The 18,059-nt window shown below is 45.3% G+C and overlaps 1 protein-coding gene across 1 annotated transcript in view; it reads left to right on the top strand.

The window, feature by feature from the left end:
• The window catches only part of dnah10 (dynein axonemal heavy chain 10), a 268,946-nt gene that overhangs the window by 121,849 nt on the left and 129,038 nt on the right, over positions 1-18,059 (top strand). The window contains exons 28-35 of the mRNA XM_078226101.1: positions 1,275-1,397; positions 5,687-5,920; positions 6,549-6,772; positions 7,494-7,763; positions 8,197-8,380; positions 8,493-8,627; positions 13,062-13,214; positions 17,003-17,191. Coding sequence (XP_078082227.1) covers positions 1,275-1,397; positions 5,687-5,920; positions 6,549-6,772; positions 7,494-7,763; positions 8,197-8,380; positions 8,493-8,627; positions 13,062-13,214; positions 17,003-17,191 — 1,512 coding nt within the window. The remainder of the gene's footprint in view (positions 1-1,274; positions 1,398-5,686; positions 5,921-6,548; positions 6,773-7,493; positions 7,764-8,196; positions 8,381-8,492; positions 8,628-13,061; positions 13,215-17,002; positions 17,192-18,059) is intronic.

Below are 18,059 nucleotides of genomic sequence, written 5' to 3'. Positions count from 1 at the left end.
CATAAAAACTAGAAGCAGGAGGAGGCCATTCGGCCCTTCCAGCCTGCTCCGCCATTCCTTTTAATCATGGCTGATCATCAAATTCAATATCCTGATTCCCCCCTTCCCCACCCCCCATATCCCTTAATCCCTTTAGCCCCAAGAGCTATGTCTAATTTCTTCTTGAGATCACACAATGTTTTGGCCTCAACTACTTTCTGTAGTCGTGAATTCCACACAGTCACCACCCTTTATATCTTCAGTTACATTTATAAATTATTCATGCTAATTTTTAGTTTTGGGGTTAATTTTAGACTAGTGCCTCTCCAGCTCTGATATAGGCCGGAATTCCCTGGGCGTTGCCACTGTCAGGATTATCTGGTCCTGTTGACACTGCCCCCCGCCCCACCCACCCCTGCTCGCTGTGGGATCCCCGGGGGCTGAGGGTGCGAACAATGGGAAAACCCATTGACAGCAGTGAGACCAGAAGATGCTGCCACTGGCCAATGGCAGGCCATCTTAACCTCCACAAAACATACCGCCGGGGGTAGGGGGAGCCCTGCCCATTGAGTCCCCACCTGGAAGAATAAATGGCCTTTTCTCTGCCAGTCTGTAATATTTCCAGCATTTTTTTGGTTTTGTTTGAGACGTTAATTATTTACCTTAGTTCCAGCTCTGCTAAGTTGTGTTTATGGAAACATCGGAACAGACAGAAGAAGATTATTCAGTCCCTTGAGCATTGGAACATTATTAAAACTATTTGAGTAGCCAGCTACTGACACAGGTATCCTGTGGTGGTACAGCTCCTTCCTTTTACCTGAAGGAACTTAACATGTGGATGTGTTTCATAGAATCCTACAGTGCAGAAGGAGGCCATTCGGCCCAGCAAGTCTGCACCGGCCGCAATCCCACCCAGGCCCTATCCTCATAACCCCGTGCATTTACCCTAGCAAGTCCCCTGAATGGACAATTTATCTTGGCCAATCCACCTAACCCGCACACCTTTGGACTGTGGGAAGAAACCGGAGCACCTGAAGGAAACCCACGCAGATATGGGGAGAACATGCAAACTCCACACAGTGACCCAAGCCGGGAATCGAACCTGGGTCCCTGGTGCTGTGAGGCAGCAGTGCTAACCACTGTGCCACCGTGCCGCCCAATGATACCATGATATCGTGGTCTATCATTAAATAATGAAATGATAACGCTACAAAATATTAATGAAGAAGTGACAATTTTGCAGGGATTGTAACTGGATTTTTCAGCAGGGATTCACTGAGAATTGTCCTCTGTAGGTCTGGTTGGTGGTACAAAGAAAATGGATGTATCTGGAAAGCATCTTCATTGGTGGCGACATCCGATCACAACTGCCAGAGGAAGCAAAGAAGTTTGATAACATTGACAGAATATTTAAGAAGGTAGTTACTTACAATTAAATGGATGCTAAGTTGAAACTAAATAAATGATTTTTCATATTTAAAAACTGCGATTTTGCTCCCAGCATCTTTTTCAGTCACTGATAGCAGCTACACTGTTCGCTGTTAACTAGCTCCAAGAGACTGAATGAACCCAATCTCCTCCTGCCTCGCTTTTCTGACACCTTCCACCACTTCCAACTACTTCCAGTTTCCTGATCTTAACTGTCTCCTTTGCATCTGCTATGATCATAGACTAAGCCCCCTCCCTGCTTTATGGTAAGATCTGGTTCAGGGTGATTTACAATACCTATCTGAAACTCCAATATTAAGGGTTAATATCATGTACATGTGAATTAACAGGCAAACACAGAGCACTGCACAATAAATGGCAGATGCGACCAAGGCAGATCCCATGGATTTCTCAATAACCCACCCAGATGTCAGTAAACACGGTGGGCAGGATTTTCCACCCTTCCCTGAGACGTGTTTTGCAGCAGTGGAGGTGGTTTGCTGTTGGTTGGCAGCAGGATTTTCCGGTCCTGCTGCTGTCCATGTGTTTTTCCATTCTTTGCATTCTTTGCCACCAGGATCAAAACAGTGGGGAGTTGCTGCTAGCGGGAACTGGAAGATCTTGCTGGCTAGAACAGCTGCAAAATGTTAGCCCATGAGTCAACTAATCTCGCTGAAACTCTTTCATTAAGGATTCCAGTCGTTACCTTCAAAGAGCTCACCTTGCAACTTTCTCAAAACGTCACTCCAACTCGGACAGCCTCAACGATGGCCCACATCTTAGGGTTTCAATCTCATTTCTCAAGACTTTGCCCTGGATTTCCGATTCTACATTCTAGCACCAACTCTCAAACACAAATCAGGTCTTTGGCCATGCTGAGCAGAACCCAACAGCTCCAAAGAGTTGGCTTTGGCTCCCCAAATGGCCACAGCACAAAGTCAACAATCTTCTGCTGCCTTCTTAGGACTTCTAGGCTTCTCCTGAGTCCTCTTCACTTAAAGTCTGGTGACCACAGCCCTTGTTCTGCTTGGAGCCTCTTACTCCTTCTTAACGTAACTGGGACATCTCCCTGCCTGCGATTCTTCTCAACTATAGTGCTCTACTCCTGGGTTATATGACCCAGTTTTTGCAGTGTTTCTTTTATTCATCCTTTTATGCTGATTCCCCGCTGTGTGTCTTGACGAGTCCTTTCACTGCTGGATTGTGCATGTGCTGCCCACTGCCGAGGACTTATGGGATTTGAAGTTTCTCGGCACCGCTCTCCGAGAAGGTAAGTTGGGTCTCATCACACACTGGGAGAGGCGGCAGAGGGACTTCCCTGGAGCATTCTGGGAGAAGTCGGCATAGCAACATTTACTAAGAAGTGGGAAGCGGAAGATCTGGTGTCAAGGAGTGGTAAGCGAACTGTAGTGGATCCAGGCAATCTGGGAGGCCGGAATTGATTCGTGCCATAACTAAACTTTCAAAGCACTTCAAAATGTTGGATGTCAGAGCCACCGGATAATAGTCATTAAGGCACGCTGCTTGCCGTTTTCTTTGGTACCGGGATGATGGTCATCTTCTTGAAGCAGATAGGGACCTCAGATTGTTGTAAAAAGAGATTGAAAATGTCTGCGAATACCCCCGCCAGCTGATCCATGCAGGATCTGAGTGCTCATCCGGGTACCCCATCCGGGCCAGTCACTTTCTGTGGGTTGACCTTCGAGGAGGCTGCTCTGACATCTGCAATAGTGACCCCAGATATAGGTTCATTTGAGGCTTCCGGGATGGAGGGCATGCTCTCGCTGACCTCTTGCTGAAAATGGACATAGAATACATTGAGCTCATCAGGGAGGGGTGCGTTGGAGCCGGCGATTTTACATGCTTTCATCTTGTAGTCTGTTATATCTTTTAGACCATGCCATAGTCGGCGGGGGTCGGTGTGGCTAGCCTGGGACTCTAGCTTGATCCGGTACTGTCTTTTGGCATCAGTGGGGTTTAATGGAGAATGAAAAGGATGATGGCATTGCTGAGGAAGAGCAGGAAGGTCATGTTTCCCAACAGCCGAGAGTCAAATTGATTTGAGACACCTTCACAGGTGCTCAGGCCAATAACGTTCTGAGGCCTTAGCCTTTAAAGATTAACCTCCTCAACTATGGTGATATCATTACCACAGTGGCTGCTCCACCCTGCCTTGTAAGATAATTGGATGCTACAGTAATGATTCCAGGATTATTGTTAAAGAAACGTCCCTGCTTTGTTCCCACCCTTGTGATCTTTCCACCCTTCCTCCCCCAGTATCTAACCTCTTGCCTTTGGGACTTACAACCTTCTTCTATCCAATGTTGTGTATAGTAGCTGCCCCTGAAACCTCCGGCAGGGTCACCACCCTTGGATATTGTGGGGAAAAGCTTCGCTGGTGCATTAGGAACCCAGGGGGTCCGGGACTGTACGATGCCATTGTTACAATCAAATAGAATTCTGTCCACAAATCTTTTCGGAATGGTTTTAATACAAATGATCAACTTGTTACTCGCTGGGCCTCTGACGCAAATCTTTGTCTCGTCACTGGACACAGATGAGTTCCCAGAGGATTGGAGGATAGCTAATGTGGTCCCGTTATTTAAGAAGGGTAGGAAGGATAACCCGGGAAATTAGAAGCTGGTGAGCTTGACGTCCGTGGTAGGGAAGTTGTTGGAGAGGATTCTTAGAGATAGGATGTATGCGCATTTAGAAAGGAATAAACTCATTAATGATAGTCAGCATGGTTTTGTGAGAGGGACGTCATGCCTCACTAACCTGGTGGAGTTTTTTGAAGAAGTGACTAGAATGGTTGATGAGGGAAGGGCTGTGGATGTCGTCTATATGGACTTTAGTAAAGCGTTTGACAAAGTCCCTCATGGTAGGTTGGTGCAAAAGGTTGGATCTCATGGGATAGAGGGGGAGGTGGCTAGATGGGCGGAGAACTGGCTTGGTCACAGAAGACAGAGGGTGGTAGTGGAAGGGTCTTTTTCCGGCTGGATGCCTGTGACTAGTGGTGTTCACAGTAAGAAGTCTCACAACACCAGGTTAAAGTCCAACAGGTTTATTTGGTAGCAAATACCATAAGCTTTCAGAGCGCTGCTCCTTCGTCAGATGGAGTGGAAATGTGCTCTCAAACAGTGCACAAAATCAAGTTACAGAATACTGATTAGAATGCGAATCCCTACAACCAGCCAGGTCTTAAAGGTACAGACAGCACTAGTGGTGTTCCGCAGGGCTCTGTATTGGGACCTCTGCTGTTTGTGATTTATATAAACGATCTGGAAGAAGGTGTAACTGGGGTGATCAGTAAGTTTGCGGACGACACGAAAATGGCTGGACTTGCAGATAGTGAGGAACATTGTCAGAGGCTACAGAAGGATATAGATAGGCTGGAAATTTGGGCAAAGAAATGGCAGATGGAGTTCAATCCAGATAAATGCGAAATGATGCATTTTAGTAGAACTAACGTAGGGGGGAGCTATACGATAAATGGCAGAACCATAAAGGGTGTAGATATGCAGAGGGACCTGGGTGTGCAACTCCACAGATCCTTGAAGGTGACGTCACAGGTGGAGAAGGTAGTGAATAAGGCATATGGCATGCTGGCCTTTATAGGACGGGGCATAGAGTATAAAAGTTGGGGTCTGATGTTGCAGTTGTATAGAACGTTGGTTCGGCCGCATTTGGAATACTGCGCCCAGTTCTGGTCGCCACACTACCAGAAGGACGTGGAGGCTTTAGAGAGAGTACAGAGGAGGTTTACCAGGATGTTGCCTGGCATGGAAGGGCTTAGTTATGAGGAGAGATTGGGTAAACTGGGGTTGTTCTCACTGGAAAGACGGAGGATGAGGGGTGACCTAATAGAGGTGTATAAAATTATGAAAGGCATAGATAGGGTGAACGGTGGGAAGCTTTTTCCCAGATCGGTGGTGACGTTCACGAGGGGTCATAGGGTCAAGGTGAGGGGGGGGGGGAGGTTTAACACGGATATCAGAAGGACATATTTTACACAGAGGGTGGTGGGGGCATGGAATGCACTGCCGGGCAAGGTGGTGGAGGCAGACACACTGGGAACGTTTAAGACTTATCGAGATAGCCACATGAATGGAGTGGGAATGGAGGGATACAAAAGAATGGTCTAGTTTGGACCAGGGAGTGGCCCGGGCTTGGAGGGCCGAAGGGCCTGTTCCTGTGCTGTTTTGTTCTTTGTTCTTGTTCTGAAAGAGTTAATAATTCACCACTTATCCCACTCCATGTGTGTTTTTCCTACTGCTAGATAATGGCAGAAACTGTGAAGGAACCAGGAATAAACAAATGTTGCCAAGCTGATAATCGTCTCACAAATCTCAAGAACCTGAGTGAGGGGCTGGAGAAATGCCAGAAGAGCCTCAATGACTATCTGGATTCCAAGCGAAATGCTTTCCCAAGGTTTTTCTTCATTTCTGATGATGAATTACTGAGCATACTGGGGAGCAGTGACCCTGAGGCTGTCCAGGAGCATATGATCAAGGTAATTTTGTTTTATGATTCCTTCCCCTATCTCTTCTCCTCGTGGACTACTTGCCAGCTGAATTTATCTCCGAGACGATAGCTTGTGTCAGTGGCCGACTATGACAGTTTTAAATCATAGAAAAGAAAGTGCTGAGGGGTCACCTCAAAGAGGTCTTTATTATATAACGATTTGATAAGATAAACGTAGAGAAGATGTTTCCACTTGCAGGCCAGACCAAAATTTCCTGCCCAGTGAAGCAGTTGAGGCTACCTCATTGAATGTTTTTAAGGCAAGGATTGATAAATTTTTGAACAGTAAAGGAATTAAGGGTTATGGTGAGCAGGCGGGTAAGTGGAGCTGAGTCCACAAAAACATCAGCCATGATCTTATTGAATGGCGGAGCAGGCTCGAGGGGCCAGATGGCCTACTCCTGCTCCTAGTTCTTATGTTCTTATTTTCTTCGAATTAGGGACAATAAATGATAAGATAGTCACTAATAAGTCCAAGAGGAAAATTGGAAAAAAAAGCCTTTCTCCACGTAGTGGTGAGAAAAGTTGGCACCTGTAAAATAATTGGTGAGTTTTATAATTATTATTGTGATAATTTATTAAAATGGGGTTCTGTGATTGGCTGTTTAATGTTTCAGATGTTTGATAACATTGCATCACTGCGGTTCCAAGTGGGTAATGAGAATGAAGTGTTGGCAACAGCGATGATATCTGCTGAAGGGGAAGTGATGGAATTTAGACAGGCTACCCCCGCTGAGGGGCGGGTGGAAGACTGGATGACCACAGTGCTGGCTGAAATGAGAAAAACAAACCGGCTAATTACTAAAGAGGCAATATTTCGATACTGTGAAACCCTGACCAGGTCAGCACCATTCAAACACTGCTTCTGACTGTGATTTTAACTGGTTAGCACTATAGAAACGCAATGTTCTTGGACTTGGACTCGGTAACAATAGTTCTGGTTTGGGAATTGGATGGGTGAAAATTCTGAGCTGTGATTCTTGATCAGTTAAATTCTCATTGTTGGGGTATTTTGAGTTCTACACGTGCAATCTTTACTTATGCTTTTTTAACTTATAGGGTGGGATTCTCCCAAAATATTTCGAAGTGTCAGAATGACGAGAGTAATGGAGCAATCTACACTGGCCTCTCAGGCGCTGTGCACCGCAATCCTCCCTTACTAACTCAGTTCTTTGGAGAATTTGGCTGAGGGGTCAAGGCCTAAACATGTCAGTGAGCCTGGCTTCAGAACGCTTGGGTGCCGTTTCGCAAGGGTACCCTGATCTTACAATGCACTGGGAGACCCCCTCCCTCCCCTTACGGACATCAGGACCCCTCCTCATTAGTGGCATGTTCCCCCACCCTCTCCCCGACATGGGTCGCCAGCATCAGGGCCCTCCCGATTGGTCTACCTGCCTGACCCCCCAACATGCACCCCATCATGCCCGACATGCCCTCACCCACCCCCCAATCGTGATTGCCTTCATGATCCACCCCTCCAATCCCTGCAAATTCTGGCTGCCTGAACATTGAGGTTGACCAACTCCTTTGATGAGTAATATCTTTTTCCTTTGATCCTCCAGAAATGACTGGATGCTGGTGTATGAGGGCATGGTTGTCCTTGCTGCTACCCAAGTCTGGTGGACATGGGAGGTTGAAGATGTTTTTCAAAGGGTTAAGAAAGGAGATAAGCAAGCCATGAAGAACTATGCCAAGAAGATGCACCAGCAGATTGATGACCTGGTTACCCGTATCACAAAACCACTGAGCAGGAATGATCGCAAAAAGTATAACACAGTGCTTATTATTGATGTACATGCCAGAGACATTGTGGATACATTTGTCAGAGACAGGTAGGTGAATGGTGTTTGATGTGAGATTAAATACCAATAATTACACGTATCCTTTAGCATTGTGAAAGTGAAGACTGTGGTGTTGAGTTTCCATTGCTGCCAGAGCAGATTCTCCCTTTTCATTTTTCATAAACTTAGTCCTCCCACACTAATTGGAGCAAGGTCACAGCGCGGAGTCTTGGCGCGGAGTCTCTGCTGCAACACACACTGAATCATTGAGAGTGGGATCAGGAGCTGCTGTATGGCTCCTAACCCACCCCCACTCCATGGACAGTCGCTCAGCGTCGTCGACTGCCTTTGGAACTCTACCCCAACAGGGCCTTCAGGACAGGAGAAAGAGATCGAAAAAACCCACAAACTGATGGTTAAAGCTATTGTTTTTATTTTTCCCGTGACTGTTGGTTCTTTTAATTTTAATTTTACTATTAATCAGTATAATGGATGCTCGCGAGTTTGAATGGGAGAGCCAACTTCGCTTCTACTGGGAACGGGTGCCGGATGAGCTGAAGGTGCATCAGTGTACGGGTACCTTTGACTATGGCTACGAATACATGGGTTTGAATGGTCGCTTGGTGATCACTCCTCTTACAGACCGAATATATCTGACACTGACACAGGTACCAAATCGAAACCATAGAATAAACTTAACGATGCCATGACAATATGAAAAGATGAATTCTGTTCAGGGCCAATTGTTGATCTCAGCACAACCTTCTTATTTTCACCCAGGCATTGTCCATGTACCTCGGTGGGGCACCCGCGGGACCAGCTGGCACTGGCAAAACAGAGACAACTAAAGACTTGGCCAAGGCTCTTGGATTGCTTTGTGTTGTAACAAATTGTGGGGAAGGCATGGATTTCAAAGTAAGGATTAATAATTGCTCTTTCTTATAGAACCATAGAACCATAGAAAATTACAGCTCAGAAACAGGCCTTTTGGCCCTTCTTGTCTGTGCCGAACCATTTTATGCCTAGTCCCACTGACCTGCACTTGGACCATATCCCTCCACACCCCTCTCATCCATGAACCCGTCCAAGTTTTTCTTAAATGTTAAAAGTGACCCCGCATTTACCACTTTATCCGGCAGCTCATTCCACACTCCCACCACTCTCTGCGTGAAGAAGCCCCCCCTAATATTCCCTTTAAACTTTTCTCCTTTCACCCTTAACCCATGCCCTCTGGTTTTTTTCTCCCCTATCCTTATGTTTCAGGTTTGACAAAGAACCTCAGTGATTAATTTCTGTACATAATGGATTTTAACTGGAGGCTTCAGACTCTTTGACTGGAGTTTTCCGGCTGTTCTTGCCGGTGGCAGGAGGCAGGACTCTGTGCACCAATGGCGGGATCTTGTGGTCCCGCTGCGGGTTTCCTGGCAACTTGGGGTAGATTCATTAGCAAATCCCATTGGCAGTAGTGGGACCAGAACATCCCGCCATCTGCGGACAAAGTGCCGCCTCCCGCCACCGAGGAACATGCTGTGGAAAGATCAGAAAATCCCCCCCTTCGGCTAGGACATGAAAACATTGGAGAGAGTGCAGGAAATATTTACAAAAATGGTTCCAGGGAAAAGGAACTTCACTTCTGAAGATAGATCGGAGAGGTTAGAACTACTTTCCTTGGAGAAAAAGGCTGAGAGGAGATTTGATAGAGGATCTGGACAGAGGAGAGAGAAACTGTTCTCACTCAGGAAAGGATCAACAATGAGAGAGGATAGACCATAAGACCATAAGACATAGGAGCAGAATGAGGCCACTCGGCCCATCGAGCCTGCTCCACCATTCAATCATGGCTGATATTTTTCTCATCCCCATTCTCCTGCCTTTTCCCCATAACCCCTGATCCCCTAATTAATCAAGAACCTATCTATCTCTGTCTTAAAAACACTCAATGACCTGGCCTCCACAGCCTTTTGCGAGAAAGAGTTCCACAGATTCACCACTCTCCAGCTGAAGAAATTCATTCTCATTTCTGTTTTAAAGGATCGTCCCTTTAGCCTGAGGTTGTGCCCTCTGGTTCTAGTTTTTCCTACTAGTGGAAACATCCTCTCCACGTCCAATCCATCCAGGCCTTGCAGTATCCTGTAAGTTTCAATAATATCCCCCCCTCATTCTTCTAAACTCCAACGAGCAGACCCAGAGTCCTCAACCGTTCCTCATACGGCAAGCTCTTCATTCCAGGGATCATTCTTGTGAACCTCCTCTGGACCCTTTCCAAGGCCAGCACATCCTTCCTTAGATGTGGGGCCCAAACTGCTCACAATACTCCAAATGGAGTCTGACCAGAACCTTATACAGCCTCAGAAGTACATCCCTGCTCTTGTATTCTAGCCCTCTCGACATGAATGCTAACATTGCATTTGCCTTCCTAACTGCTGACTGAACTTGCACGTTAACCTGAGGAGAATCTTGAACAATGACTCCCAAGTTCCTTTGTGTTTCTGATTTCCGAAACATTTCCCCTTTTAGAAAATAGTCTATGCCTCCATTCCTCCTTCCAAAATGCATAACCTCTCACTTTTCCACATAGGTTTAAAATAATTGGAAAAAGAAGTAAAGATGACAAGAGGAAAAGCTTTTGCAGCGAGTGGTTAATGTGTGGAATGCTCTGCCTGAGAGTGTGGTGGAGGCAGGTTCAATTGAAGAGGAAATGAGGCTATTACCTGAAACAGAAGAATGTGCAGGGTTATGGCGAGAATGGCACAAATTGTTCGTTCAGAGAGCTGGTGCAAACACAATGGATCAAATGGCCTCATAAACTTGTGATTCTATTAAGTGACTGTTCATCTCACATCTTGCCAAATTACTCTCAGAATTTTACTATTTTTCTATTTCTTTCCAGTAATTTATTGGATTTTTCTCCCTGTCCTCCATCTCGTTGCTACATCCGTTAGCTGAGCAAGCAGGCTAGATATTGGCTGACAGCTTGTTAGTGACAGGGTTCTCATTGCTACCCAGGGCAATCAAGTTGTTGAAATTCCCTCCATTTGTGGAAATAGCTTAACGCTTCCCCAGTCTGTCACAGTTCAAATGGAATTCTTGTCCTTTGGCTGACATTGGCAGTGAGCTCACATGTGTGTTGCAGCTTCAATGGACACAGTATTGAGCCACCATTGATTAGTTCCTGTATGCTAACTGGAAAGGCAAGGGACAGTCCAAGCTAAGAGTAGTTCATGGGAAAAGAATCCGTTTCGAGGTGAAAAGGGAACTAGTCTAGGGGAAGGACATTTATCATGTGACACAGTGGACATTTATCCTGTGAAACAGTGGACATTTGTCATGTGACACAGTGGACATTTGTCATGTGACACAGTGACAAAACAACAAGAAAAGGTAGGAGAAAATGGAACACATTTTCATAAATTGTAAAATTGGTGCAGAAAAATCTGAATTTCCTTGGACAAAATGAGAAACCAAATGAAATGAGGATGAACATTGCATTCTAACATCAGAAATGCACCATTGGGGAAGATTTCACATGATATGTTAATAAAATATGCACGTTTTATAAATTACAGTTTATGATTTTGTTGTACTTGGTGTCCAGAGAAAATCTCTCCCTTTGAAAAAAACAAGCTTGGGCCCGTGTTCTTCTCTGTGTATTTTTGTTAATAAACAGTTATCTAACAAAGCTAAGGTTTGTATTATTGCTACACTTTGCTCCAACAAATATACATGGTCAATATGTGACTCCAGTCCCAATCTGGTTGACCTTTAGCTGCCTCTGAATTGACCCCTAGATAAGGTAGTATCAAAAGAAAGGCAACTGCCACCTTCTCAGGGGATCCAGGGATGGCCAATGAGTCTGATTCTTTCCAGTATCATAGAAACATAGTAGATAGGAGCAGGAGAAGGCCATTTGGCCCTTGAGCCTGCTCTGCCATTCATTAAGATCATGGCTGATCATCCAACTCAATAGCCTAATCCTGCTTTTTCCCCATAACCTTTGATCCCATTCACCCCAAGTGCTATATCCAGCCTTCACTTGAATACATTCAATGTTTTGGCATCAACTACCTCAATAATGAATTCCACAAGCTCACCACTCTTCGAGTGAAGAAATTTCTCCTCACCTCCGTCCTAAATGGTCTACCCTGAATCCTCAGACTGTTACCCCTGGTTCTGGACTCCCCCACCATCGGAAATATCCTCCCTGCATCCACCCTGTTTAGACCTGTTAGAATTTTATAAGTCTCTATGAGATCCACCCTCATTCATCTGAACTCCAGCGAAAACAATCCTAACCTAGTCAATCTCTCCCCATAAATCAGTCCTGCCATCCCTGGAATCAGCCTGGTAAACCTTCGCTGTACTCCCTCGAGAGCAAGAACATCCTCAGAAAAGGAGACCACAACTGCACACAATACTCTAGGTGTGGCCTCACCAAGGCCCTGTATAATTGCAACAACACATCCCTGCTCCTGTACTCGAAACCTCTCGCAATGAAAGCCAGCATGCCATTTGCCTTCTTTACCGCCTGCTGCACCTGCATGCTTACCTTCAGCGACTGATGCGCAAGGACACCCAGGTTCTGCTGCACACTCCCCTCTTCCAATTTACAGCCATTCAGGTAGTAATCTGCCGCCTTGTTTTTGCTTCCAAAATGAATAACCTCACATTTATCCAAATTATACTGCATCTGCCATTGATTTGCCCACTCACCCAACCTGTCCAGATAATTCTGAAGGATCTCTGCATCCTCGTCACAGTTCACCCTCCCACCCACTTTGGTATCATCTGCAAATTTGAGATGTTACCTTTTGTTCCTTCATCCAGATCATTAATATATATTGTGAATAGCTGGGGTCCCAGCACCGATCCCTGTGGCACCCTACTAGTTACTGCCTGCCAATTAGATAAGCACCCATTAATTCCTACTCTTTGTTTCCTCTCTGCCATTTCAATACACTTCCCCCAATCCCGTGCACTTTAATCTTACACGCTAATCCCTTGTGCGGGATTTTGTGACAAACGCTTTCTAAAGTCCAAACATACCACATCTACTGGTTGCCCCTTGTCAACTCTACGAGTTACAACCTCAAAAAATTCCAACAGATTTGTCAAGCATGACTTCCCCTTCATAAATCCATGCTGACTCTGTCTGATCCTGCCACTGCTTTCTAAATGCTTTGCTATAAAGTCATTGATAATGGATTCGAGAATTTTCCCCACTACCGACATTAAGTTTACTGGTCTATAATTCCCTGTTTTCTCTCGACTCCCTTTTTGAATATTGGAGTGACATTATTGTCTAATCTGAGATTGAATAGTGAAAAAAAATCAATGCATCTTTTCTTGTAGGCAATGGGGAAGATCCTCTCAGGATTGGCTCAGTGCGGTGCCTGGGGCTGTTTTGACGAGTTTAATCGTATAGATGCTGCTGTCCTGTCAGTTGTGTCTTCACAAATCCAGACAATCCGGAATGCACTCATGTATCATCTGACCAGATTCCAGGTAAGAATTATGCTTTACCCTTTCTGTAAATTAACTTTTCTGGAGGTTCCTCCCTCCCATGTGTGTACCAATCCACATAAATCACTCCTGTGTTGCTATATATAGATGATCTATTGTAGAGCAGAAATCACATGTTCCTGGGAATAATTAGATAATTTATTTCTGTAGAACATTCTGTTCCACCGTGCAGCATTCTACCTCACTGCAGTTTGTATAACCGAACACTTGCTTGTCTTATGGACAGAGATCAGCTATAGGGGCACCATAAATGCAGAGCAATTGTCTGTGAGCTCAGCCTGATTATAACTAGTCTTTGTGAGCTTTTTCATAGAGGACGTGACAAGGTCAATCCAGAGACTTCAGACCCATGTCCATGATAAGAACCGCTGCCCTCCATATCTTCATGTCTGGGAATCAGGCCCCGTGGAGCTGGGCCTGTCACATTCAGCAGTAGGCCTGAGGTGACATCAGAGATCGGAGATGCCCTCTCGTACTCACCATGCCCTTTTCGTCCCCCAGGCTACCACTGTGCCTCCCATGTTTCTCCTTTCCACTCAGCAAGTATCCCCTATGGGAAGATCTCAGGATATCTTTGAAATTGACATTAAAAACTAAACTAACTAAAGGCTTCCAATAATCTAATCGCATTCAAACACACCTACTAAATAAAAAAAACCTCCTTCAGGAAAAGCCATTCCAAAAATCTCCTCAGTGGTAATTCTGTTATAAAAGCAAGCAAACATCTATGTTATTGAGCACATCAAAGACAGCTAACCCTTTAACAACCTCTTAAAGCTGTCAAAAAAAAAATGTACAGCCCTCTGTTGAGATAAGTGCTTCTGGTTCTTTTGAAACTCAGCTAAGCATTCATAATAGACACAACTATTATGATAAATTGTTCTAACTCACAGGACTTTTAACATATTGAAATTCCAAAAACAGGTGACTAAGGTTTTTGTTAAAGCTACAGGCGATGGCCTGTTAATCACAAAAAAAGAACATAAGGAATAAGAGCAGGGTTGGGCCATTCAGCCCTTTGTGCCAGCACTACCTTGCAATGATACCATGTCTGATCTTCAGAGAATCAAAAAAATCCAGGAGCAGGTTTTCTTCCTAAACGATAGATGCTGAAGGTTTCTTTCATTTTACATGGACTCAATCACTTCAGATTATTAAACTAGAGAACCCAATCACTGCCATAAAAGCATATCTAACTTACAATACAACATCTAACAATCGAAACTGAGAGAGCAAGTTTTTGTTTCTCAAGGTCTGCCAAAGAAAGAATTATAGGAGCAGGTGACTATGTATTTTACGGTTCCCCAATTGGGACTGGAGCCGCGTGCGCCACCCCTCCCTCCCCCCCAAGCACAGGTTCATAGTTCCTTGAAAGTGGAGTCACAGGTGGACAGGGTGGTGAAGAAGGCATGTTTGGTTTCATTGGTCAGAACATTGAATACAGGAGTTGGGACATCTTGTTGAAGTTGTACAAGACATTGGTAAGGTCACACTTGGAGTACTGTGTACAGTTCTGGTCACCCTATTATAGAAAGGATATTATTAAACTAGAAAGAGTGCAGAAAAGATTTACTAGGATGCTACCGGGGCTTGATGGTTTGAGTTATAAGGAGAGGCTGGATAGACTGGGACTTTTTTCTCTGGAGCGTAGGAGGCTTAGGGGTGATTTTATAGAGATCTATAAAATAATGAGGGGCTTAGATAAGCTAGATAGTCAATATCTTTTCCCAAATGTAGGGAAGTCTAAAACTAGAGGGCATAGGTTTAAGGAGAGAGGGGAGAGATACAAAAGAGTCCAGAGGGGCAATTCTTTCACACAGAGGGTGGTGAGTGACTGGGACAAGCTGCCAGAGGCAGTAGTAGAGGCGGGTACAATTTTGTCTTTTAAAAAGCGTTTAGACAGTTACATGGGTAAGATGGGTATAAAGGGATATGGGCCAAACGCTGGCAATTGGGAATAGCTTAATGGTAAAAAATGGACAAGTTGGGCCAAAGGGCCTGTTCCCACGCTGTAAACCTCTATGACTCTGACTCTAAGCCTGCTCCACCATTTAGTAAGATCATGGCTGATCAACAGTAACCTCAAATCTGCATCTTACCCGATATCCTTTCACCCCGATAACCTTTCGCCCCCATAACCTTTCACCCCCTTACTTATAAAGAATCTATCCATCTCTGCCTTAAAAATATACAAAGGTTCTGCTTCTACAACTTTTTCAGGAAAAGAGTTCCAAACACTGATGATCCTTTGAGAGAAATATTTTTGCTTTCCCTCCGTTTTAAATGGGTCATCCCTTATTTTTACTCAGTGACCCGTTGTTCTAGATTCTCCCACAAGGAAACATCCTCTCCATACCCACCCTGTCAATACCCCCCCGGAAAGCAACCAGCATAATTAAGGCCTCATACGCCCCAGACATTCTCTCTTCCACCTTCTTCCGTCAGGAAAAAGATACAAAAGCCTGAGGTCACGTACCAACCGACTCAAGAACAGCTTCTTCCCTGCTGCTGTCAGACTTTTGAATGGACCTACCTTGCATGAAGTTGATCTTTCTCTACACCCTAGCTATGACTGTAACACTACAATTCTGCACTCTCTCCTTTCCTTCTCTATAAACGGTATGCTTTGTATAGCATGCAAGAAACAATACTTTTCACTGTATAGGAAATATACAGTAAATGGCAGAACCCTTAAGAGTATTGATAGGCAAAGGGATCTGGGTGTATAGGTACACAGGTCCCTGAAAGTGGCAATACAGGTGGAGAAGTTAGTCAAGAAGGCATACGGCATGCTTGCCTTCATTGGGGTATTGAGTTTAAAAATTGGCAAGTCATGTTGTAGCTTTATAGAACCTTAGTTAGGCCGCACTTGGAATATAGTGTTCAATTCTGGTCGCCACACTACCAGAAGGATGTGGAGACTTTGGAGAGGGTACAGAAAAGATTTACCAGGATGTTGCCTGGTATGGAGGGCATCAGCTATGAGGAGAGGTTGGAGAAACTTGGTTTTTTCTCACTGGAACGACAGACGTTGAGGGGAGACCTGATAGAAGTCTACAAGATTATGAGAGGCGTGGATAGTCAGAAGCTTTTTCCCAGTAATTGGAAGAGTCAATTACTAGGGGCATAGGTTTAAGGTGCGAGGGGCAAGGTTTAAAGGAGATGTACGAGGCAGATTTTTCACACAGAGAGTAGTGGAAGCGGATACGGTAGTGACTTTTAAGGGGCATCTTGACAAGTAAATGAATAGGATGGGAATAGAGGGATATGGTCCCCGGAAGGGTAGGGGGTTTTAGTTCAGTCGGGCAGCATGGTCGGTGCAGGCTTGGAGGGCCGAAGGGCCTGTTCCTGTGCTGTAATTTTCTTTGTTCTTCGTTTGTTTATGTGACAATAATAAATCAAATCAAAATCAAATCAATGAGGTATTTCACACCTTCTCTCCGAGGCCGCGTCCTTAGCAAAGGTGCATTTCTCCAATAAAATTGTGGTGGGACAGGGGTTGTTTTAAACTGTTCACCTTTGCAATGGAGCCAGCAAGGGTGGGATTCTGTGCCAACAGAATTGCCAGAAAACTAGGTTTTGGAGCGGGAATCCAGTTCTGCCCGTCACTTTTGATAAACTAACCCGGCTTGGCAAAAATCTGGGCCCATGTGCTGTCTTCGGAGAGATTGTCCAGTTTTATTTGTGTAGCCATGATGTAACAGCCTGTTATGCAGGCACTCTTACTGACACCTTGTCCATTTTTGCTGCATTCTCTCTGGTTTATGTAGTTTGAAGGGCAGGAGATTACTTTGGATGGTCGAATTGGTATTTTTATCACCATGAATCCTGGTTACGCTGGGCGTACAGAACTTCCCGAGTCAGTGAAAGCTCTCTTCAGACCCGTGGTTGTGATTGTTCCAGACCTTCAGCAAATCTGCGAAATCATGCTGTTCTCAGAGGGATTTCTAATGGCTAAGGTAGGAGGACCACGAGTTTGTAATTCAAAATGATGCCAGTGACTTTTAAATAGACATTTGTTACTTGAATGCTGTTTTTAAAAGGTCGGAAGTGGAAAATCACATTATGGAGTGGCACAGTGGTTAGCACCACTGCCTCACAGCGCCAGGGACCGGGGTTTGATTCCAGCCTCGGGTCACTGTCTGTGTGGAGTTTGCACATTCTCCCCATGTCTGCGTGGGTTTCCTCCGGGTGCTCCGGTTTCCTCCCACGCTCCAAAGATGTGTGGGTTAGGTTGATTGGCCGTGCTAAATTGACCCTTAGTATCAGGGGATTAGTAGGGTAAATAAGTAGGCTTATGGGGATAGGGCCTGGGTGGGATTGTGGTTGGTGCAGATTCGATGGGCCGAATGGTCTCCTTCTGCACTGTGGGGATTCTATGATTATGAAAAGAAAAGGCCAGAGCCTTCCGACTGTTTACACCGGTGGGATAGTTCCGGTCCTGCTAATGGCACACTCCCCCTGCCGGTTTCACAGTGGCAAGGGATGCATTCCACAGGAAACCCCATTGATAACATAGAATCCCTACAGTGCAGAAGGAGGCCATTCGGCCCATTGAGTCTGCCCTGACCACAATCTCACCCAGGCCGTATCCCCATAACCCATGCATTTACCCTAGCTAGTTCCCCTGACACTAAGGGTCAATCTAGCATGGTCAATCCACCTAACCCGCACATCTTTGGAGGGTGGGAGGAAAGCGGAGCACCCGGAGGAAACCACGCAGACACGGGGAGAACGTGCAGACACCGCACAGACAGTGACCCAAGCTGGGAATCGAATCCGAGTCCCTGGAGCTTGAGGCAGCATTGCTAACCACTGTGCCACCGT

Source organism: Mustelus asterias, chromosome 13, assembly GCF_964213995.1.
Source record: "Mustelus asterias chromosome 13, sMusAst1.hap1.1, whole genome shotgun sequence".
NCBI classification, from domain to species: Eukaryota; Metazoa; Chordata; class Chondrichthyes; order Carcharhiniformes; family Triakidae; genus Mustelus; species Mustelus asterias.
The sequence above is the reverse complement of the archived record's forward strand: the minus strand, read 5'-3'. Positions and strand labels throughout refer to the sequence as shown.